The sequence below is a fragment of the Rissa tridactyla genome, chromosome 3, assembly GCF_028500815.1.
Source record: "Rissa tridactyla isolate bRisTri1 chromosome 3, bRisTri1.patW.cur.20221130, whole genome shotgun sequence".
NCBI lineage: Eukaryota > Metazoa > Chordata > Aves > Charadriiformes > Laridae > Rissa > Rissa tridactyla.
Window position 1 is genome coordinate 67,154,905 of NC_071468.1, and position 24,952 is coordinate 67,179,856.

Sequence of the window (24,952 nt, forward strand, 5' to 3'; positions counted from 1 at the left end):
TTTAGACTACGTTATGATCCCTGAAGCATAGAAACAGTCTGTCTGCTTTTTCATGGTTTGTGAAGAATTCCAATTTAGATAAATAATCTCAAATTAATTTCTTTTCTTACTACAATTTCCTATGTTTTTCCTCCCTCTCCATCCCCAGAAGACTCCTTGTCCAAGCATAAAATGGTACAAAGCACAGCTTTACACGTTCTGAGTAACGTTACAATCAGGATATAAATATACGCTACATCCTCAAACAAATCTAATCTCTTAACTGTTTTTTCTGATATGCTATTGACGCTCTTCTACTTTGATCTAAGAATTTCTGAGATTAAACAGGACACAGACAAAAGATGAAGCAGACCACATTTTTCATTACTAGCTTGGAAGTTTTTCAGAAGTAACCATTAGGGAAACTCTTGCCACTGCTTTTCCAGCCTGCTACTGGGTTAAAAAAAAAAAAGATATAAATGACACTTCTAGTAAAAACTGCTGTGCACATAGTCCTCACAATGCAATTAAAGGATAAATCATGAAATAGATACATATACCCTGTTAGCATTTGCTTAAAAAATGCCTGAATATCAGATGCTTTTTTCTCCTGCTGAAATTAAATAAACCTTCACAGAACATACTATAACCTTCACTGTGCACACTAAAAATAAAGTAAGTTATAAGCATGTGAAGATTGCACAATTAAGTGCAAAGTATGAAGGTTGCAACTGAGACATTTATTCCAGCCCCTAGTGGGTGTGAATTAAAATAAAGTTATAATTACATTATCATATATTTCCCTTTGAAAATTCAATTTGTCACAGTAATTTTTAAAAAATCTGTACTTCTGAGCAAATGCTGGAGCCCATTGATTTCTCATCTATGTACTTACATGCATTCAGGTGTATGCCGTTATCAAAACAGCATGCAAAGAAAATTACTTCATTCACTTCTTTGCACACATTTCCTATGAAGTCACTGCTCCTGCTGCCTCATTGGCTGCCTAACACGATCCTGCATAACATCTGAAGGGAGCAGAGTTCTCACAGATCACAAGGCAGCCTTCCCTTCATTTACTCACTCCCAGTTTTTTCCCACTGCTAGCTTGGGGGAACCCTTTACAAGATTCCACATAGTCAAGATGTCTGAGGGATTTGCAGAATAATCGAAGTGTTGCTCCCTGCTACCTCCACCTAGCAATTGCAACAAAGGCATTTGGAATTACTAGTCCTGCTCAATAATAAAAACATGCTGGTTTGAAAAGAGAAAGCCCGCCATTCTCATCATCGAGTGCACATACAGTCAAAAATATTAAGTTCTATTCTGCAAAGTGTTACATCTTAAACACTTTCTCTGGTGCCTATCATAAGATACATTTTACAAAAGCATAGGAGTCATCTGATTTTCTGTAAAACTTGGGCACCTTTGAAACATGCACTCATCATCATGAAAAATATTTAGATAAGAAAAAAAAATAAATATTGTACATGTATAGGGAGCACCAAGCTCGCTTAGTTGACCTACACTTTTCTCCCAGTGTTCCATGACTTATAAATTTACCAAATCAACAATTCAGGACAAACAGTTTAGTTTCCATTAGTATTGGATCTATTTTATTTTATTATAAGACACGCTGATTTGACTACTTCTGAGAATAAAGCAAAATATGCTATTTGGACCATGTTCCAGAATTTCTGCTCCTCTTTTCAAGCAGCTCCCTTGCTTACATAAGGGTACTGAAATTTGACAGGAGGCAAGTTTTTGTGTATAAACTGAGCAAGATCTTATGGAAGTCCTAGATCAGCACTGGAAGAAGAATAATTGTAAGGGAGTAAAACGGAAAGATATTTGCCAGAACTCAATAGCCCTTTTTGAATGTATTTGCATAGATCCACTTGGATAAATGATAAGTATTCATAAAACTGACAGTTTGAACATGTGCAGTATGACATTTCATAAAGCTTTGAAAACATCGTTCACGACGCTTCTTTCATGAAGCACAGACATGCTTCAGAATGGTTCTCATATACATTTTTAATGCGTTTTCAGTGCTATTTTGAGCAGTCAAGCATGCAAAATGAAAACAAAATGGACGACCTTCATCCTATTAGCGTTAGTCCGCAAAGGCATGCTATTGGAACTGCTTCAAGAGGAAAGATCGATTTGAGGAATCTACAGGTTCTCAACTATGAACTGCCTTTTTGACCAACTGTTCAGAACGCACTATTTCAAGTTTTGCTTTTGACATGACTTCTCTTTTTAAATTTTGTTTTTTGAGTTATTCATTATAACACAAACATTTAAGAAATCAATAATGAAATGCCGTTTAGCTTTTTTTCAAAACGAAGTATTTCAATCAATCGTACAGCTATTAAGACTTTACATAGGAATATAAATGGCAAACAAGGCAAACTTAAAAATCTGGAAAGCCTTTACAGAATAGAGTTTTAAAATTATGCGTGGCTCTGTTTAGAGTGCTTGGTGCTACAATTTTAATAACATTTGTTTTTATACTTTATTTGGTGAATTTCATTCAGCTGTCAGATCTTTAACTTTTCAGGAATAAGCAGTATGTAACCTTTGACTATCCACTATTTCAAATGTTAATTTGCAGTTTACTTACAACTAACAATAATTTATAGAATCAATCAATCAGTTTTGGTTTTTTTTTTAATTTGACATACGGGTTTCCTTTGTTTTCCTCCACAGATTCTGTGAATAGTGGTCATGATAAAGTGATGCATATAGATCAGCCTTTTGGAAGATATCATATCATAACTGTTTTGTGTATCGTGGCCTTACCATAACATGACAACATAGTACAATCTGTTGTACACAGTACATTACAATAATATTACACCTTTATCTGTCAAAAAATTCTTGATCTATCAGCATCAGTCACGCGATACAGCCTCAGAGATGCTGACCCAATAAATATCACTTTCCTGAATTCTAAATATTTGAGTTATCCCCATGGTTTCAGTGTCACATTTGCCTAAAGCAAAAAGAAGTGCTTAAATTTCTTGAGAGAGAGATACCTGAGAGAGAAAGAACGTAATTAATTAAATTAAGGGAGAGTTGTTGTCAATTAAATGAATTCACACTCTAATTACTTATCATACCTTACTAATGAATGGACCAAGGAAGGCGTAAAGACTTTTACTGGAAGTCAGGTTAGTACTGTACCTCACAAGACAAACCAGAATAACCCAATGGGCAGTCACATTTCTCAATCAGGTAAGCCTGAGGAGTCATCCCAGACACAGTGCCGGCTTCAGCAACTTCCATGGCGATCTCAGAAATCCTGAAAAAAAGGAGCAAACATCTCTAATGAGATTAGTCAAGCACTAACTCAAACCCAGTTAGTTCATAGTCAGCTGGCATAGGAGAAAATGGTCTTATTTGGCTGGTTTTAGTCTTCCTGATCTACAGCAGACAAACGGCACTATTTTTGTTTCTCCTAAGGAAACAAAGCTACCACCTCCTCCAGTCTCATCTTCTATTTCTAGGCAATCCTGTAACTGACTTTTCTCTCCTGCTTGATTCTATTTCTTTTTTTAATCTTTTTTCAGCCAAACTATTAACAAAAGCTCATATCTGATTCTTCATTTGGAGGAAATCATTAAGAAATTGAAGTCACATGCTAAATGCAGTTCCAATTCATTATTCTTATAGGTATGGCAATAAAATTGTTCACTAAATGAGCTTTTAATGAGGCAACTATTAAAAAAAAATAATAAAATCTATCCTCAGCAACTAAAGCAACCTAACAACCTCTAGAGCAGACTTCAAAGCCATTGGACATTTGCCTTTTTAGCAGGAATTTTCAGATCTGTAACCAGATATCCCTTTTTTTCTTTCCCTTAATATCATTTAGACACATAAACAAATAATTTAAAGCAAACAAGAAATCCTACTACAGAAGCATCTGCTAGTATCAGAAAGGGATCTGTTTCATGGTAAAGCTTCCGACATTTTAACTTTCCAAACATCTGTTTAATTGTATTAATAATAATATCCTTGCCTCTCAACCACTCCCTGTCTTTCCAGCATGCATGCTGACCTGCCAAATAGGGTTGAGTACACCATGGACAAAGATAATAAACATAATATCTAATGAAATACACTTAATCCTAATGTACCACAATGCTGTTCTTTTAGCTTACTTCTTTATTTGGGGGGGTTGTTACTTTGTTTAAATGAATGCTATGATCTGGAACCCCTTACTGTCTTTGAGAAACAAAAAGGGTAGAATAGCGTAAATTTTAAAGCTTCAAATATATTGCCAAACTAAAAGAAAATATTGAAGAATGTGTGATTAACTAGCTGAATAAATGTCGATAATTCTGCTAGAGTCTGTTCATTAAGTGTCTGTGCACAAGGCTAATGCAGAGGAGCTCAAAGAACTGCTCAACTCCTCCTCACGCTCATAGCCTGTCCATCTACTCACACACCTTGATTACGGAGTGACTGAGTGATGCTCTTCTTCTGCATATTGGCACCAATGTCAGGATGACTGGAGGAAAAGCAAATGTCCACGGCTGAACTAGGTAAGACTTTTGTGATTGTGCTTAGGTGACCAGACCCATACCCCTTGATACCTTGTATCAATGCAAAATCCCCAAATCATCTAGTAACTTAAACCCTGTGCTCCCTCCTTACTACCTGAAGAAAGGGGTTCAGTGGAGCAGGGAAATTGAACAAAAAACCCCCAATCAAACAAAGCCAGGTGAAAACAGAAGACTGAAAATGAAGAAGGCAAACCCATTCAGATCTGGTATGTCAGTGTAAGCTTATATTGAAATCTCTGTACATTCAATGCAAAAACAAAATGAAATTTGCCTCCCCATCATCTTCAAGGCTGAGGCAACGGTCTGTGTGCTCCAAACAAACAATTTACTGTCAGAAAGCCATATTTACATAATAATATACTCTGGGCCCACAAAGCTACCTGTTTTTTGTGTGAAAATGTTACTTAAGGAAGGTCAGGCCTGGTTGATTCTTGGAACATGTCTAATAGGCAGAAGTCTAACAACTGCTACCTGATCAGTGTCAGGGATATTGAAATAATTCACGGTGAAATTGAAAGCATACTTCCAATTCAAACTAATTTATTAGCACGTCCCAGTTGCCTGAAAAGCAAAACAAAATCTAATAAAAGAAATGTTTCAATTTACAGCAGTGAATGTGAAAATGAGGGCAACAAAATGAAAAATATAGGAGAAAAATGTTTGGCTTTGAATTCTGAGCAGAAATCTCTAAATCACCAGTAATGCTGCAGCTTTGAAGAAGAAACAACATTAGCTTTGCTCCTAAACTATATAGTTAACACAGCGCTAACGCTAGAACTAGGCTATTTTTATGCTTCCAACTGCTGCTGCTGCTTTGACTTTATTTAAAATGCTTTTCCTGTAGTTTATCACTTATCTGCAGCTTTTAAGCTCTGCAGTTGAAATTAAGGCACTATTAAAAACCTCAAAAAATTAAAAGAGACTTCATAGATAATATTTTCCTCCTTCCATCCACAGTTTCTTTTTCTTTATACTTTTCGACTATGCACAGTCAGGTAGAAAGAGAAGCTTTACTAGATTAGAACAGGGCCCTTATTTAGAAAGCACAATGCACTCTATTTAAACAAATGCTTTATTATAAGTCACTTAATTCAAACATACGTTTAAAGTTGAGCATAAATATTGTCCTTTAGAGGGTCTCAGACTACTTTTAATAAAAGCCTTCAATATTTAACGCAAGCTAATATTCCACTAACCTTTAAAAACATTTTGGGGGATTTATTTTGTGGTTTTAAGCAAAACTTTCTCTGAAATCATTCAAGGTGCTAACTTGAAAAAAATAGTAATGTTTTCCTGCTCTTTATTTTCTACTTAAAGTCTCAGATGCCATATGATGAATGTTAACTATGTAACTAGACAGATCATAAAAATCTATTGTAACATAACCACTTCCAAAATCCAATACGGTATGATATGCAAGGTTATGACTTCAGATGGAGAGTTACCAGAACAGATGAACTCTTTGCTAAGTCCTGCTGTCATCTAAAATGTCTGAAATTCTGAAATGCAATGCTGTAAAAATACATTTTGATTCTTTAAGTGCCACCTTGCAACCCTGCCCTAAAAACTGAAAGGTCCTCCTCTCTTCTCTTATATGCCTCATTACTAGGTAGCCTTGATAAAATGGTGGTGTATCACACTGCAGGTCTAGTTCAGTCACGATGGTCATATGCATCTCAGAACAAAATCATGAAAACCAAGGTTCATTTTCATAACTTATGCTGTTTGAGCTGAGATAGACAGTCTTCAGTTTTTGCTTCCACAAACAGATTAGGATCTATAGTGCATAAAGGGAAGGGAAGGGAGAAACCGACACAAAACATGGCTATGCTTCTCAAATTTTCTATGTCGCACTGGAATTACTTCCCTATCTCTTTCCACAGGAATTCCCTGTGCTTGTAATACAATATCCTAAATTGCATATTCCAAAAATAAATGAAACCAATGTAAAACATTTATGGCATCTGTTGTTAATATTTAGCATCTAGCCAGTGCAAGTTGGATTAATACTTTCTGTAAATGATAGACTTTAACTAGAGACAATAGCAGCAACAATGACTATGTTTTCTGTCACACAATGCTGCAATGTTGCATGGTATCTGCCCCTACTATTCACCATCATGAACTCCAGAAGTCATGTTCTTATAGACCTATTTGTGACCTAAAAATCTAGAAATCATTTTAGCCTTTCACTTTTATGACAGAATCATAGAAAGGACCTCTGGAGACCTTTGGAGTTTATCTTCAATTATTCCTTTGTCCTTGCTAACACGTTCTGCTTGCAAAGGATTCTGTGAATCTGTTATCAAAATTTTTTAGGAATAGTTTAGGTAATCTATTCCAGAACTTCTTTGCTCCCGGGAACTTTTCTCTCGTGTCTAATGTGAATATTTGCTGCTGAAGTTTAAGCTCAGTTCTTTCTTGATTTACCCACCATGGCAACAAAGAACTGATTAATTTCTTTCTCTTTGTGGCAACATTTTATTGATCTTAAGGCAATTTCAAATTTCTAAATTAGATATTTTTTACATCTTCTCTCACAGATCATATTTTCTGGCCTGTGATGATGCTTACTGTTATCCTCTGAACACTTTAATAATTTTTTCTTGAATTCCAGTAACCAAAACTTGATGCTTAGGCTTCACTAGTCTTGGGTGGAAGTAAAAGATTAATGTTTTGCACTTTGCAGGCCATATCTGTTTACACATGCAGATAGAATATTAGCATTTCTCAACAAGAATATCAGTACTGAATCATGTTCACCTGGTGATACGTAGTAAACAACAGATCCCTCTGAATAAGTAACTAAGCAGTTGTTCCTTGTTTGTTCAATTGACTGCTCCTTCCACAGTGTAAAAATCTTATAGTTGGCCTTTAGATTGGCAGCAGATTTTTGTATTATTCCTCTCATCTTGCTGCCTGGTGTCCACTTCAAATTTAGTAAGCGTCATCTTTATTTTGCCATCTAACTTATTAACAAATAAACTGAAAAGAAAATGTTGAATATATCTGCCCCTAATCTATTTGATTAAGTAGCATTTCATGAAAGGAATACTCTTTCATCTTTGACTTTTTACCTCATTTCCCACTTGCAAGAGAAAAGTCCTTCATATGCTAACATTTATATTTAATTACAGCATTATGTTTTGATAAAGTAGACATTCATTCAAATATACTTTAGGTTTGTTTCAGGATGCATGTACTTAAATGTGTTTTCTGTTCTAGGATCCTGAAAATAAGGATTTAATTTGCCTAGTGAGATTTAAATTTTCTATTGAATAAATTTTCCGTCTCCTGTTATCTTCTGCTATGCTGAATGCTAACTCCTTCTGTTCTTCCTAGCAACTGCTTATAGCTTATGTTATGAACAAAAATTCTGCTGGGAAGCTCTATCAGGTTATCTGTGACTACTGCGCTATTTCAGACCACTGCATGAAATAGTTACCTGCTCTGCCTCATGATATTGCCATGAGTTGCCTTAATGAGAATGTAATGAACATCGTACAACACACTCAGGAAGTCTTCCCGGGTTACAGCTCTACTTGGCCTTGAGTCATCTCCATAATACTTCCATGTGAAATCTGCCTGGGACACCGTCCTGTTGACACCTGAGTCATCATGATAATATTCCCAGGACGCAGTGTTTCTGAGTCTTTGGTCATCACCGTAATATACCCATTCATGCTAAAAGACAGTAATAAAAAAACAGATTGTTAACAGTATTTAAAAGAACCGGGTGCTTAAGTTTGGGTAAAAAAAGCAGATGGAAACATTACCTCTGTCATCTCTATCTCATGCCTTGTCAGCTGCCCAATTAAAGGGGCAGCCATATGCCGGACAATAATTCTTGTATTGGTGGGGGGCCCACCTCTTATGATGACTTGTGGGTAGTAAGTAGTAAAACCTGTTTCTTCTCGTGCTTCAAAGTAGATTGCATATTTCAGTTTCCCTCCATAAGCGGTCAACTAACAGTGCAAAACACAAAGTACAAAAAGAAATCTCAGTTAGCTAAAAATAAATTCCTGGGCATATGTAGGAGCTAGATACACTCTGCACCTGTGTGCAGTCTGATGAATGTGCGTATGGTAGAAAATAGCAATACATGCTTGTAGAACTCTCTGGGGGCAAGGGCTGTGTTAAAAAATACCCATCAGCAATTTGTTATTGTACTACACTGAAACCAAAATATTATCTATTTCTTTATACGTGCCTTGGTGCTGCCCAAAGTTTGTGTTTAGAGAAAGAAATATCTAAACTTTCCCAAGCCAAAACAAGAAACATCAAAAGGGCAAAATAAATCATAACAGAAGCGCATAACAATATCCAAAAAGGGGGCTATTTGAACCATTTTCTCTGGTGTAACTTAAAAAGATCAGGTGCTTTTTTTTGTTTTGTTTTTAAATGGGGAGAAACAAAAAGTTACAAGTGTTTTATTACATGAATGCAGCTGAATTTTTCAAATAACATTCTTGTGAGAGAATCTATCTTGTGGGAGAATATTACATGTTACTGTCTGTAAATATATATTTTGAAATAGTGTTTATGTTACAGACATGAATTTCCATGATAATGAGCAAATAATTTTTAATAATGGAATGGCATTTATTTTCTTTTGAAGTACATTCCAGTGTGTGATGACATGCATATTGGAAGGGAAAAAAGGCATTGCAAAATACAAATATAAAATAAAATATATATATAAATCCATGTCAGTATTCAGTGGAATTTTATGTTTACCTTTCGTCCCTCAAACTGCTCTGGAAGTCTCCAGTAAACAGGTTCTGACCGAAGATCCTGCATCACCTGTTCTATATTTGCTACTATTTCAGGAGGCTGGAATGCAATCCCTGAAAGAGTGCTGCGCTGAAGCTTCTCATCCACCAGTGGTAGAATCATTTGCTCTGGCTTCAAGGTAACCTACACATATTTAAAAATATCAAAAAGAATATCAAGTCTGTTTTCCCCATGAAATGTTAGTCTTTAAATTCTAACTCTTTAAAAAATTATTTCTAGGTAATTTCATCTCATGTCATGAACGATTTGTCACAAAACAGTCTTATTACTCCTTCAGGTATAAACAGTGATAATAATTACTTCCCCCTCGAGCTTTTTGTACCTTGTCCTCATGTTAACAAAGAACAGACTAGCACTGGTTAAAATAGATTCATCAGCAAGTGATCCCAAGAATTTTATTCAAGTGATTTTCATAGTGCTATTTCAGTCTCGGGCCTGCTCTGTTCATATTGTAAGAAATGTACCTTATGAAGAAGCATAATTCTCAGCAACACTTATTATACATCACTGGGGCTGTGGAACACGATGCCTGATCCCTTGGCACTTTTACACAATAGTCAAGCTCAGTGTTCTCCGCGCAATACGCAGAGAGCAAGGGCTCAGGGTTTCTGTAACTCTAAATTCAGATTTAATGAAAAATATAAGGATGCCACTTAGATACTTGTAATTTTCTTAGGCTTGTTGAAAAAGTCTCAATAGCATTATATAGAAATCATTATTTTGATCAAAAACTGTAATAAGAGTCTTAGTAATTCCATGCAGATGAAAGTATCACAGGAAGCATGTGAACAAATGCAAAGGGCTGGTATCAAAATTGCTTCCTCCCAAAGAGTGAGGAAAACAAAGAAAACAGTCATCCCATCAACTCGCTGTTCACAAGACAGGGATCGGGTAATGAGGAATCAACCAGGCCCTGTACTGTACCTTAAGCATCTTGGTATTTCCATTTACAGCAGCATCTACAGACTGAACAGACATGGAAGCATTCCTAACATTGCCAGCCCTAAGTGAGATTTCCTGAGTTCCTATCATAACCTTATTTTACTGTTTACTACCTTAGACATCAAGAAAGTGCTCAACATATTTGAATTTCAGATTAGCCTTGCCTTACTGTCAAGAAGGGGTCCTACAGGAGAGATGAGGAAGGACTCTCTACCAGGGAGTGCAGTGATAGGACGAGCGTAACAATTTTAAACTGAAAGAGGGTAGATTTAGATTAGATATTAGGAAGACATTCTTTACTGTGAGGGTGGTGATGCACTAGAACAAGTTGTGGTTGCCCCATCCCTGGTAGTGTTCTAGGCCAGGCTGGATGGGGCTTTGAGCAACATGGTCTAGTGGGAGGTGTCCCTGCCCATGGCAGGGCGTTTGGAATTAGATGATCTTTAAGGCCCCTTCCAACTCAAACCATCCTATGATTCTATGATTTGCTTGTTGAAACATGTCTAATGCCATTTGAACCACCTGAGAGTATCTGAAATAGTCACCAGCAGCTGATAGAAACCAATCTCAACTGGTTGAGCAGACAGAACCCAGTCTCAACCCGAGTTGTAAACTCAGTTTACAACTCTGAATCAGTTCTGAAATAGATCAGAGTTCCAAAACCTAGATGAGACATGGACATGCACTTATTTAGATATGACCATAAATAGGAAAGGAAATTAATCAGGAGACACAAAATAATCAGGACGTTTAAACTATGTTTCTGCTTTGTGCTGCCACAAGGGTCAAAGCACGATTTTCCAGAACTGTTGCTGTCATGGAAGTTGATTAAATTTTATAACTTGTCAGCCTTTTACAGCCTTTCATCTCCAGCCTACCAGCATATGATGGGCAAAATTGAAATAATGAGAAAAACTGGGTCAGATCACGATAAATCACTTCATCCACTGGAAAGGGAAAGAGGTGCTATTGGACTGAATAATGAAGGGGAGAATGGGTGCTATTCATATTCCTTTAACCAAGAGATATGAACTCTTTATTAAGAGATCACACCTTAATTCCAGCCTGAAGTATCCTTATCCAATTGATGCTTGTGCATGACAAGTCAGGGGCTTTGGCTGATTTGAATTAGGCAGACATTACCTCTACGGTTGACAAGCTTTCTAGCAGAGATATGACTGACCATTCTCATATCTAGCAGAGATATGACTGAACTAGTCATTTTCCATTAGAAATAGCTCCTCCAGAATGTAACTGAGGAGCTCGCACAGCAGCAACAGACAGCAGTGGTCTCAATGTGTGTTTTGCACTGATTGTACAGGTAAATGGAGACATCCAGCCTACCTTATTTGTCAGTCCAGCATAGGTCTGAAGGCCCTCTTCCACAAAAAGGTGGAGAGCTCTTTTTTTGCTCTGATGGATTATACCCTACCATTCTTGGATTTAAATAGAGCTTTAATAAGCTCTTTTTAAAAATAAAATAAATAAAAAACAAAACAAAAAACCCCAAACAAAACAATGAAAATAAACAGGGAAATCTATGTTGGACAACAAGCACCTGTGACCCTTGAATACACCTGGGTAAACTGTGTATCACATACCAGGGATTATGTTACAATGCACTGGACTGCATAATTTCCCCACATGATTAGCTTATCCTTCCCTGAGTTTTAATAACTTTACTTTGGCTTGACATCAGCTATTCTATCACTGGTTTTCTAATCTACTTATTTACTCTTAAAGCCTTGACCCTGATTGCCTAATGGAACATACCGCTCTCTCCACTTTTCAAAGTATAAAGAGGAAAATGATTGCTTGACTGTTTGGCCGCTTTCTAGCTACCTCTCAGTGCCTGACTAAAAGATGCCAGCAGGAAACAGCATTATTGCATTACATGGCTCAGCAGTTTCCTACTCACCCACATGCGAATCAGCCCCCTTGCCTCACTGCACTGCGTAGTCAGGCCAAAGCAATAGCAACTGCTGCAGCCAAGTGGGTTTCTGGCAGAGAGACCAAATGTACCAGACTTGCACCTGTCACAGTGGACACCTTCCACATTAACCTGGAAGAGAGAGAAGATTTTTATTTTTTTTTTTAAAAAGCAAGCTTCATTTTGAGGTAGTAATAAGAAAAAGAAAATCATACAGGAATGATAATAACAGAAAGAAATAAGTGTAAGGAAATATTCAAGGAACTTTCCAGCTTCTTATCGTGTGTGTATGGAAACATATACAATTAATGTAATTGAGGCATTTGCATTTGTATCCACTGAGTAGCTCTGAGCAATGGATACTGGCTTCATATTGACAGTTGTAAGCACAGAAAAATCAAATGGCACTTTGCACATGACGTGCTCAATAACTGATTGATAAAAAAAAATATGTCCTTTTGAAATTGCCAGGGATAATCAAGCCTTTTGTTTAATAGGAATTAGTTTTGACAAGTTAGCGTGTTTAAGGTACAGTACTAAATGTTCTTCTTGACACATTTTAATGGAAATATTGTAGAGAAAAGCTTTCCTCTCTTCGTGATTGTTTTCCACATCATTGACCAGCATTAACAAGGCTGAAATGTTTCACTGTTGTAATGTCAATGCTTTTATTTTCATTTTTCAATTAGTCCAAATAAAAAGCTATACCAGATAGCGCCAGATACACAATAATTTATGCATAGCCTTTTAAAACCATTTTCATACTGAGACCAAGGTATTTAAAAAAATTCATCAACATGAGAGAACTGGTTGGCTTTTCCTCCCCCTGCTTTTTTTTCCTCTTGAGAGTAATGTGAAGAAGCCAACCTAAAAAACAAATTCAACTTTCCAAAGCTTATAGAGAAAACCAACATTATCCCCAAGGATTTTTTAACCCTCATTTCCACATGTAACCCTGTCAGTAAATGTGCCTATGCTATATTTAGCTTATATTTTGCTGCTTTTTGTCAGGGCTCACAAAGGGGCTCCTGAGCCTTTGAAAGCTCATTTGTGCAGCTATAACAGCAGGTTTAAATGGGAATGATTACCATTTTATAAAAATCTAGCTTCTTCAATATATAACTCTTTCAAAAAAGTTACACAAAAGGTTAATCAACCCTAGATTTAAATTTAACCTTAGATTTAAATTCTAGGGGTAAAAAAATAATCGGCTGACTTAATTCATTATTATTTGTCCATTTTCTGTCATAAATTGTGAATTTTACTTGCTTTACATTTTGTTTCATGTTAATTGCAGTTTCTTATCATTAATCATCAGCTAAACATATACTGGTAATTTGCACTCACAGAAACACAGAAGTAACTATATTAGCCTTAAAAGAATCAACAAAGAAACACTTCTATTTAAAAATGCCATAACCCTCCATTCTTTCTACTCAGTGCTTACAAGAGCTACAAGAGACATTGACGCACTGGATCTAATCAAGAAAAGGGGCATGAAGATTGTTAGAGGGGTTGGAGCACATCACGTATCAGGAGATGCTGAAAGAATTGAGATACTTCTATTTTTCCACTTCAAAGAATGACATAGGACAAATAACACTGATCATTAGGCTGAGTTTTACTCAGATGGTCCACGTGATTAACTCACTCCAGTTTTTTTACGGTCTCACCATCAAACGAATCAGTATTTGGGAAACAGAACACGATATTTTTTGTTCAAATACACCAGAAAAATGGGAGGGTCGTCAAGCAGTTTGCACAAAGAGGCTGTGAAATCCTCATCCTCAGAAGACACTGCCTCAGCAATGTCTTTCAAACAAGGCACTGGACTAGATGACCTCCATAGGACCCTTTAATCTAATTTGTTCTACAATTCCTCCATTGAGTCTGTCCTTTAAACTCAGAATGAAGCGACTGGTGCCCATTTAACAAAAGAATTACCTGACAATTCAATCATTTAAATTCATCCTTCCATTTTACTAGCTCTTTGTGTCAATACAGTCTCTGAAAAAGAATGAATCAAAATCACAGAAGGAATCTAATCTCTAGAGGTCACTTTTAAAAACCTCCTCCTTGAAGTGGGACTATCACCAATACTACATCAGGTTACCCATTCCTCTTTCTAGCCAATTCTTGAAAACCTCCAAGAACGGGGATTTCACATGGGATTTCATTTGTTCAAGTGCTGCATAACCCTCCTAGTGATTTTTTTTTTTCCCTAATGTCCAACGCAAAATTCCTAACCTACCATTTGCAGCTGTTGTCCCTTGTCACATCTTTTGCTACTACCAGAAAGCACTTGACTCCACCAACTACTCTTTGAAGTGGCTGTAGGCTGCAATTGCATTTTCTCTCAGCCTCTATTTTTTGCAGACTAAAACAGTCTAGCTCTCTCAGTATACCTTTACAGATCATCTGCTCTAAGTCTCTTTGTAGCTCTTCTCTGGAACCTCTTCAGTTTCTCAACAACACTCTAAAACTGGACACCGTTTCCAAGTGCAGTCTTACCAGCACTGAGTAGAGGCAGATAAAGACCTGCTGGTCATGTTTTTCACGATGTCCTACCTTGCAGCTGCATTGGCCACAGTATCATCAATGCATCCAGCTCAGTAGACAGTTTGCCTTATTTACACTAAGAGTACCCAGTTGGCTTATATTCAGTTTGACATTCCCAAAGCCCGTATGTGCTTTTCAGCAGGATCAACACTCAGCCTTTTTCCTCACAGACTGTACTTATTCTTGAGGTTATTCCACTCCAGTTCCTTTCTATTTTCCCAATCATCAAGCTTTTCAAGGACCCTCTAGATTGTAGTTCTACTGTTCAGCATGTTGACATGCTCTACCACCTCCTAATCAGCAATATTCTCAAATCTGCTGATGGTGAATTCTGTCATCCGCGTCACTGACGAAGGTATTGGCTCTGGGGTACTCTGTTTGCTGGCTACCAACTGTGTGTCAAACCTCCAATTATTGCCCTTTAAGCCCAGCAATCCAGCCAATTTTCAAACCACCTAAGTGTGCTGTTCTTCCAAAAATAATTCCAAATAAGAATGCTGTGGGTGATGATGCCAAAAGTCTTTGCTTTAGTGATCCTGAATTGGATACAGTCTAGTCAGAAAAATGGATACTACTGCAGTGAATTCTACTCATAAAATGATCAATACTTACTCCCTCTAAGTCAATGTATTATAAAGAGCTAGCACCGTGGCATACTATTATTACTGATGTGTTTGCTTTTAACTTGACAAATATTCTGAACAAGAATTGTATTGAATGGGGTTAAATTGGCAACAGTTCTGTAAGAACTTGCTGTCCTGGCAAGTGGTAGTGCATGTGAAAAAGCAACTAATTAGCATGTAAGTCTTTCTTTATGTTAGACTCCTCCCACAGCAGTTAGCAAATACACTATGAAAACCAACTCAATTTTTTTTTGCATATATTGTCGGAACACACAAGTACAAATGTCAATGAATTTTGGAATAAACTTCTCAGCAGCTATAAGATCAGCTTACAATTTTCATTGTCCTACCTTGCAGCTGCATTGGCCAGTATGATCAATGCACGAGCACTTCCCCAACTCTGTATCACAGCTCTGTGGATCAGTCCCTGCCAGGAAGCACTGACAAGCAACACATTGCGGATAATTCCAGTAACCCGACCTGCACTCGGTGCATTTATCCCCAGAGAATTCAGGACGGCAGAAGCAACAGCCTGTGTTTAAGTCACACTGAGAACTCAGGGCTCCAATGAGGCTGCAGTCACAGGGCTAAAAAGGAGAGAAACGAAGGGAAAATTGCAATTGTGCTTCTGAAAAAACCAAAACCCACCCAACAAAAAAGCAACTCACCTCTTTCAAGTACCTATAAATAAAGCACCGCAGTGAATTTCCACTGTCTGAACGTAATATATCTGAGTTACAAGGCTAGGCATTTATCAACAAAGGTCAAGCAATTACACAAAATGCATTTACAACACTGTTTTCTTTTTGAACAGATATTACTTATCACTGATAAGTTAGGCAGTGAAATCAAATAAATCCAAAAGGGTCAAGGCACTGGGATACTTTGCGTACCAAATTAACTTAAAAACTATAAGTGCTCTCTAAAAAGTGCTTTCTGTGTAAATCCTCTGCAGGGCGTGTTCAGACCACTTTGCTAAAACTCGAATTGCTCAGGGGTGGTGGTCCCAGTGGAATCTAGTTCAATGTTTATTACTCATCCACCAGACAGGCAACTATCTTTGTACAAACAGGACTCTTAGATGCCAGTAATTTACACAGTAAGGTATAGAGATTTAGTCATGCGTACTGGCAAGTAAACTTGCTCAGAGAATGAGACTTGCACCGGCAGGTAAGGATAGAAATAGATGATTTGCCAGGGGGTCTAGATATTGAGTACAGAAGTAAGTAGCAGGGAAAGCTGCAGACTTCCAAAGAACAGAAGAATCCCTCAGTGCTATTACTGTGACTGTACTGCAGAGTTAGCACAGGACATTTGCTGTGATCACTGGCGTGACCAGAATCTCATATGTAGAAGTTCAGCTTGCAGAAGCAAACTCAGTGCCAGTAGTACAGGTTACCACAGTAACTGACATGGATAGACTTGCTAAAATTAAGGACACAAAGCTGAAAAAGAGGAGGAAAATGTGGATTCAGTTTCTAAGCAAAACCGTTTATTACATGAATACTTAAAGTACCTTTCCTTTGATCCGAAAAGACCATTTATAAATAAGATGATTATATACAGGAAACTTTCAAATTCAATCTTTACTGAATGCTAGAGAAACTATTAACTACTGGTTAAACGTTAAGACTGCTAGACTTCTACCTAATCTAAGAAATAAAGCCTTCTGACAGAAAGAACCTTATTCTACAAGACACATTTGAACTTAAAGCTTAGAAAGCAAATTGTTCACCATACATTGAAATAGCTTGCTGTGCGATATCACAACTTAAATTACAATTAGATGTTATGTTTGTTTTGTGAGCAAGCAGTTTTATGCAATGCTCTCTATTCCCATGAGTTACGACAGCCCTGGAAATCTTCTACAAGCAGTGCGAGCGGGAGATTCACATCTCACTTTGCAGAAATTAGCTGCAACACAGTGAGAGAGATGTGGGCTGATAGATCATTATTAATTTAGATGGTGCCATGGAACTGCCATACTAATGCGCTCACATAAAAGACAATCAGAGAATATACTCCAGAGCTCAAACACAGGTCTTCAACCTCATTAGGCTGGTTTCAGAAGCCAAGAGTCTATATCACAGCAGCACAGCAGAGGTTTCACAAGAGGAGTTTTCCATACATACAAAAAAGAACTCATTCTTGATAATTAGTTTGCAGCCTGAGCTACATTACGAACAGCTTTTTAAGAAGGAGCATTAATGGTGTATGACCGTGTTTAGATAAGACATATGTTTCTGGAGTAATTGCAGCAGTACTAGAAATCCCTCATCATCAATGAGAATGGCAGAGAGGAGAAGGCATTTGAACTTTGCATAATATTCACTGTCACCAGTTTTCAACCTTAACTGAATATTGCTCCCCTTAACACAAGAGCAGGACATTAACAACAGCTTGTATCGCCTCTTTGACATACTATCATTGTTTCCCTATTTCTTCTCCCTTCTTCCCTCCCCTTCAAGATTTTTTTTAACTGTGTCAAACACTGGAATAAGAAGGATTTAAAGGCTAATGAGAAGATTTATTTCCCCTTTAAGAACACAGGAAGAAAGCATTTTACAGCTTAGGTGGCTGTTTCTTTTCTTCTCTGTTCACTCTCTTTTATGCCCAAGTTGAAGCCCTTCAAGTACAAATTCCCAGTGGTAGCACAATTAGGGCCAAAGTAAGTTTGTTCTGCAAAGACACTGTCAGTTACCTGTAACTATACATCTATATACATTGTACAATAATGTGGTCATCTCCTCAATCACGTTAAACATAGCTATAATAAAAGAAACCAGGCTCCAGCAAGACACTGACCCAGCATGACAGCAGTATAAACAGGGCGTTTGGTGTTACAGGCTGCATACCTGAGACAGAGGATGTGTAGTGCTCAGTAACAGATTGCCAACGTTTATACCACAGTCTGACACCAAAACTCACAATGCAGACACAAACCACGATTTACAAACCTAAAATTGTGTTCCGGCTACAAATTACTGTATTTACCCCATGGGAAAGCGGTAACACACACAGAGAAAATAGAGATCCACTCACCTTGCAGCCACTGACAAGGTCATGGCCCCAGGAATTTGGTGCACATTTGTCACACATCTCGCCAACAGTATTAGGAGGGCAGATACAGCGGCCACTGATGGGATCGCAGTTATTACCAAAACGTGAACACTCACAGGCTTCATGGGAGATAAAAAAAAAATAAAGCAGAGGAAAAGTTACCCCTTTACGTGACACGTGGAGAGCAGACCCTAACAGGGTTAGGATCGTTCCACCAAAGCATTTACCATCCAGTGAACTGTCAGTTATGGGTGGACACAGTGGGGCAGGAAAGGTAGGGTAAACCCAGAGAAATCTGAGCCAGGAGCAATGCAACACAGGTTAACTGAGGTTGAAGTAACTGCCATAAGAACAGAACAGGAAAAATAAAGGCACTGACTGCAGAAGTGCAGAGACTTCCAGATGGTGCGCTCATGTGATATAGCTGCGGGCGTATCATCCTACAGTTTCTGGGCCCGCGCTGTCTTGTGCAAGAAGCCACCTGACTGCCTCTGAGCCCTCTATGCAAGAAACCTGCAGTGTATTTAACCTCTTCCACCAATCTAAGCCAACCTCCTGAAACTTCTGCGACTGTAAGCAGACTTTTCTTAAAGGGCAAAAAAGGTGTTTCAGTTTCTTTTCCCCATTCTACTCCTTTCTTTCAGATTACATGTATTCTATCTTGGGAGGACATAAAAAAAATAAGCCTCTTCACAGGAAAGTGGGATTCTTTGCAGATCTTACTCAATTAAAAATAATTTGGTTCCAAAAGTGGTCTTTGCTCTTAAAGCATTATTAAGTGAACAACTTGTTGGTGGCAAGCACAGATTCAAGGTATGTAAGTAGCTATGGGCCACAAGACACCTAATTGCTTGGAGGAGAACTGGTGCGTGGTTATTTTCATGCTTACCATCAACATCAGCCCTGAGGTCAGAGCAAAAGCATCATAAGCAAACTATGACTCTCTGGGTGATAATCTGTTCCTTGGGGTGTTTATAGGGCAGTGTAACTTGATGTTCATTGCTGAGGGCTGTGTTTATATTCCTTGCCTTTACTGTATTAAATACTTCAGAGTAAAACTAAAAAGTAAGAAATGTGCAAAGATAGAAGTCATAGCTATAGTTCAAATAAGAAGTGATCTTTATTTTTCCCCATCAATGCTTTCAAAATAAGGTAACTGATGCAAAGAAGATAGTAAGTTCTGCTTCCATCACGCCAGGAACAAGACATTTTGCATGCTACATAAAATCTTTTGACACACTATGGCTTGAAGATGTTTCAGACTACATCTCTCATTGAGAGACTTCGGGTTTCAAACGTGACAGCTCTTCTATGGGCTTCCAATTCTTACACAAAATTGGTTCAAAAGGCATGGAGGGGAAGAAAGTGATACACCAATACTGTTTTCATTTTTACTTTTATCATTATTAAAAAGAATGTGGAAAAAATACAACACAGTTGTTGCAAGCAACAGTGAAATAGTTGTATCGTTGCTGCTAGAATGTCAACGCTAACTGATGGTGCTTCAGGGATGGTTTTTTTTCGGCTTTATGTTTTTTTATTGCACAAGAAAAAATCAAATTATATTCCTTTTGGATAAATGCTAGATAAAAGAGGTCCAATATTTTATTTGATACTTAACTGTCACTGTGGAATTCATTTTTGTGCACTTTCTTTCTAGCATGATTTCATATACTTTTATTAAATTTCTGATTTTCTTTGTGATTCATAATTTAATTCCCTTTTTTTTTGTCATTTGAAGGAATACATAAAAAGCCTACTAAAAATAAGTGGGGAAAAACCATCATTTTGAAAACAGAATTCCTCTCCATCTGTTGTATTAACTTTGGAACTTTTAAAACCCTCATTTTTTTTTAAACATATTTAGCTGTTGCAGTTATTTAAAATAATTGATGACCACAGGCAGAAACATTTCTATTTAAAATATTGTTTGGATTTATACTACTTTCCCATTTCATCACTGTTCCTTAAACTGCGTCATTTCAAGTTTGCCAAGAGAGCAGTTAAAATTTTAATGTGAAATCTTGTTAATTGCCCTCTCATTTTCCTTCCCCAACCGTATGAAATTAACAACATTTTGTAGTATTTGACAATAGCGATGTGCTTTTAAACTGTGAAATGTTAGAATAAGAGACTAATCACGAAGATAAACTAGTATTTTTTCCCCTCCATATATGTGCTAAGGGCTTTAGGACTGCAGTTATCATTTGCATTTTATTTCAAGCACTCTCATCAGCAAGCCTGGGAACCAACCTTTCCTTTTTCCAAGGTGCCAACATGTTTGTACTTTTTCAAGGTGGTAAATGTTTTCTGAGCCCTTCCTTCCCATGGGAGACAACACCATAGAGCAATGTTTTCAAATATGATCTATAATCCTGTCTGGCTCAAGATTTATCAACACTACAGGTGAAATTTTGATTTTCGCTGCACAGATGTGGGTCTCAAGGCCTTGATGCTCCTTCCACGCAAAAAAAAAAAAAAGAGTAAAAAAAGGCAGAGAGCTAGACTTGCTGCTTCTGCTGCTGTCCAGATGGGAAACGAGGAGGAATAGGATACCAGGCATGGTGATTTCTGCTTCTGGAAAAAATACAGCTTCTGCCTGAAGAATGTCAACAATATCCCTGACTTTATAGCACTCTGCCATCAGCAAAGAATGTTGTGGAGCCATCACCATTCTGGCATCCCAGCAGCCAGCCATTCTAGACAGCTATCTACATCTCTCGTAATCACACCTAAATGAGCCCATGAGACTTTAAAAATACAGTTCTGTTATCAAAGATGGATATTTCCCTGTGAAGAAACCTATTGATTAGGTTCTTTCCAATGTAGCAGTCTGTACTGCTTTAAGGACAGGAAGCGTTCATTTCAGTGTTTGACCTAATGTCCAAAAGGACAAACATAACGTAAAGAAGTGGCTGGATATATTTGTGTCTGATGACAGAGTTTCAGCATCTGGAAAAACATACTTTTCATGTGTTTACACAAGGGACATGGTAGAGAATTTTATCTGAAGATCTTGTTGCACACAAAAAGTATACAAGTAAGCAAGATTCTAAATATTGCTGTATAGAAATATAATAAAAAAGATCAACCATGTAAGGACAGTGAAAAGGTTTGAGACAAAACTAGAAGCAAAGGGATTTTTTTTCTTTTTTTTTTTTTTTTCCTCCATTCACATCCCTTCAAACTGATGTGATTTGGCAAGCACTTAATCAGCCTTCTATGATACTCTTACCATAACTAAATTGTAGGAACTTCATAGAAACCTTTTTGGCAGAAAGTACTTGGAGCAAAGGATGTTCCTGTTCATTCTAAACGTGGCTGATTAGCCATAAACTGACCTTAAAATAGAAGGAATAGCTTGTGTCTTTTGTTCTTGCCAATCGACCGATTTACAGGGCTATGAAAATACCTACCTGTCAGGAAAATTTGTTAGGCAATCCAAAGCCAGACAAACTCGAATCTCAAATCTTAGTAATAAATAAATAAGTAAATCTGCCATTGGCTGCAAAGAATTTACATACGAGTACAGCCTCCTTCTTCAAAGTTGTAAAATCCATGAGCACAGCGGTCACACTTCTTTCCTGTCACTCCAGGCTGGCAATAACACTGTCCATCTCCATCACAGTCAAAGGACTTGGAACCAAAAGAGTTGCAGTTGCAGGGAACACATCCTCCTGAAGACTGTAAGCCAAATGTTTCAGGCTGCCACAAAGAGAGGAAGAGCAGTTAGTACATGGAGAAAAGAGGAAAAGCTGAGAGTGTAGGGAGATCAGGATGGTTCTTTCCTCTTCAGCACTGAAGTACTACTCTTAACAGGTTGAACGGTAGCAGTAAAACACTGGGGCAAGGGCATTAAATACCCTACACAGCTGAAAAAGAATAAAGATTTCAGAATGTTACCCGATGCTATAATGAATGTTCTGCAATGTAACACATTTTCTATGAGGTTGTGTTTCAGAAGTACAATTCCCAAAAGAAATGGAATATATGTCAGTGCCATATACATATCCTGTGTCTGGGCTGTAAGATTATGTCAGGCAGAGTTTGTTGCTAAGAGAGTGAATTCAAATTCTTAGCTATGAATGGAGATTGATTCAACTGGAAAGTCTCTGAACAACTAGATTTTATCTCCTCTGACCAGGGGCAATGTCTGTGTACAGTATTCTGTAACTTGAGGGCATTTCTTTTGAATGATATCTAGGAATAACTTTAGAAGAACATAGATACAATGTATGTGTGTACATTACCAGCAAATAGTGGGAATTATCTATTTTTAAGATAAAAACTGTCTGTGGGTTAGGTGTAAGATATAAGTAATCAATGAGCCTCTGTTTCTCTTCTACTTTCATTCTTTGCCTTCTTTTGCATTGAGTACTGTTAAGTTCTTAGAGAACCTGAATGGTAATCAATTATAATAATAAACTTCCTCCTTAACTTCCACTTAACTCCACTAGTGGAGTGCAAAAAGTATTCTTGTAAAGAAGGGAAGACACATGCTCATTTATATACTGTAATACGGAGTTCTGCATGAAGCTTTTAAGCAACAGATGGTATGCGTTTCACTGCATCAGCTACCAGTGGCTACTAGGAGCAAACTGTACTTGATATTCAAATTCTTAACTCAATCTTGAGCTAGAGTGACTTAAAATGGGAGTACTTTTCTACCTTTTTTCAGGTATGATGATTTTCAGAGAATACCAATATACAAATCATATTACTAACTTCATTTGAAATTGATACTACAACATTTAATAGTTAAAATCTATCCGAGACTTCACTAGGAAAGCAAAATGTTAAAAATGAGATATTAAAAAGATCACTGCGAATGAATATAAATGGAACAAAGTGGAAAAGATTTAGTTTTACAATGCACTACTGCGTGACCCAGGCATATGGCGTTAGATTTTTACCTAGTATACATCAGTACAGATTTTTCAAGTCAGTGGAGCTGCACTGACTTACATTTTGAGTGGATTTGTTCCAGGGTGGAACCCCTAACCTCTTGTGTAGGTGAATTCTCGGAAACTTCAGCAGGCTTCCATGTAAAAGCCCTGAAATCTGATCTCTGAGGTTAATATTGACGTTCCACATTCCCATAGAGATTCTGCTGATAGGTATCAGAACACAGGACCACACCCGTGGTCAGAATTTTGCCTAAAGAATCATATGAACCTGAGCAAGTGCTTGATCATACATATAATAAAGAATTACACTGATTTTAATTTCCAAATTCTATACTGAAATGTTTTGACAATTATATACTTCTGCATGACAAAACATAGTGCTTCAGAGAGAAAGAAATATTCAAACTCATATAATTAAACTCCAAGGTTCAATTAAATATACAGACTCTCCCTAAAGATTTCTTTTCCACGAGAAGAAACACACAGAAATGTGAATATGCAAAAATCTCAGGACAGACATTCAGATTAATGCAGTAAAGCAACCAACGCTCAGCATGCAGCTCAGTTCTTAATAGAAGTTTGGTAGGATCTAATAAATTCTGTTTATAAGGGTGAAAGCCAGAAAAAGTCTGATACACTAGCACTCCACACTGCGTGAAGGAAGAAAAGATCACTAGCATGCTGGGTTGTATTCTGTGATGAGCTCTGCACAGCCCAAGACATTTTGATCAGTCATGCAAACCCCCAAGACGAACCCCCAAGTTAAGCCCTCAGCGAAGCTTGTTTACACACAGAAATTCTAAGAATCACATTTACTGAACAAGAGATAATATCCTGGATGACAATGAGGAAATACAATGAATTTTCTGAATATGCTGTTATGTCCCTGTATCAGTGTATGTCAAGTGTTTGTGTGGGCAACACAGTTCCATAATATATATTAAATGGGTAAAAGCTCATGTTCCCCAAGGGAATCCGTACAAGCAAGTATGGCATGAGTTCTGGAGTCTGGCTGAGAAGGTAAACCACTGCCAGGTATTTTTCAAACTGGGTGTGATAGAGTGATAGCGTGAAGCTTTTGAGTTGCAGGGAAAAAAAAACAACATTCCTAAACCACTTCTGCTAGAAGCAGTTGCATCATAATTACTTCATTTTAGGAAATAAGTTGCTTTGTTGGTATGTGATAAACCATGAATACTTCTGTAATTTGGGGAATTACGTTCAAATAATGGGCACTTCGCCCACTTAAAAATGGTTCAGATAACTGGCCATATTCACTAATGAGAACTTTTAACAACAGTTATGTTTGATATTTCAAGATTAGATCTTAACACTTTGCATTTGGGGCTGATCCTTTTCGCAAACTCTTTAAGCTTTTGGTTCTTGAATTGTTAGAAGGGGAAGTCATATGCTGCCAAAGGCCATAAAAATCCCACTGATTCCACTGATGTATGTATATCACACATACATTTTGTGCATACTGCTGTCGATGGTGCTGCTTATGGACTTATTCTGCTATTTCACTTTTGGTCTCCATTGTCATTTCCACTATGAGAAGCCCTAGAAGTGGGGAAGTATCCTAAA

At 37.4% G+C, this 24,952-nt stretch overlaps 1 protein-coding gene across 8 annotated transcripts in view; it reads right to left on the reverse strand.

Moving 5' to 3' along the window:
- LAMA2 (laminin subunit alpha 2) overlaps nt 1-24,952 on the reverse strand; it is a 376,025-nt gene that overhangs the window by 109,095 nt on the left and 241,978 nt on the right. For all 8 annotated transcript variants that reach the window (XM_054197441.1, XM_054197439.1, XM_054197436.1 and 5 more), the window contains 8 exons: nt 21,986-22,166; nt 18,444-18,580; nt 15,752-15,988; nt 12,208-12,351; nt 9,291-9,470; nt 8,330-8,518; nt 7,999-8,237; nt 3,169-3,286 (listed from right to left, as the gene is read on the reverse strand). In XM_054197441.1, coding sequence (XP_054053416.1) covers nt 3,169-3,286; nt 7,999-8,237; nt 8,330-8,518; nt 9,291-9,470; nt 12,208-12,351; nt 15,752-15,988; nt 18,444-18,580; nt 21,986-22,166 — 1,425 coding nt within the window. The remainder of the gene's footprint in view (nt 1-3,168; nt 3,287-7,998; nt 8,238-8,329; nt 8,519-9,290; nt 9,471-12,207; nt 12,352-15,751; nt 15,989-18,443; nt 18,581-21,985; nt 22,167-24,952) is intronic.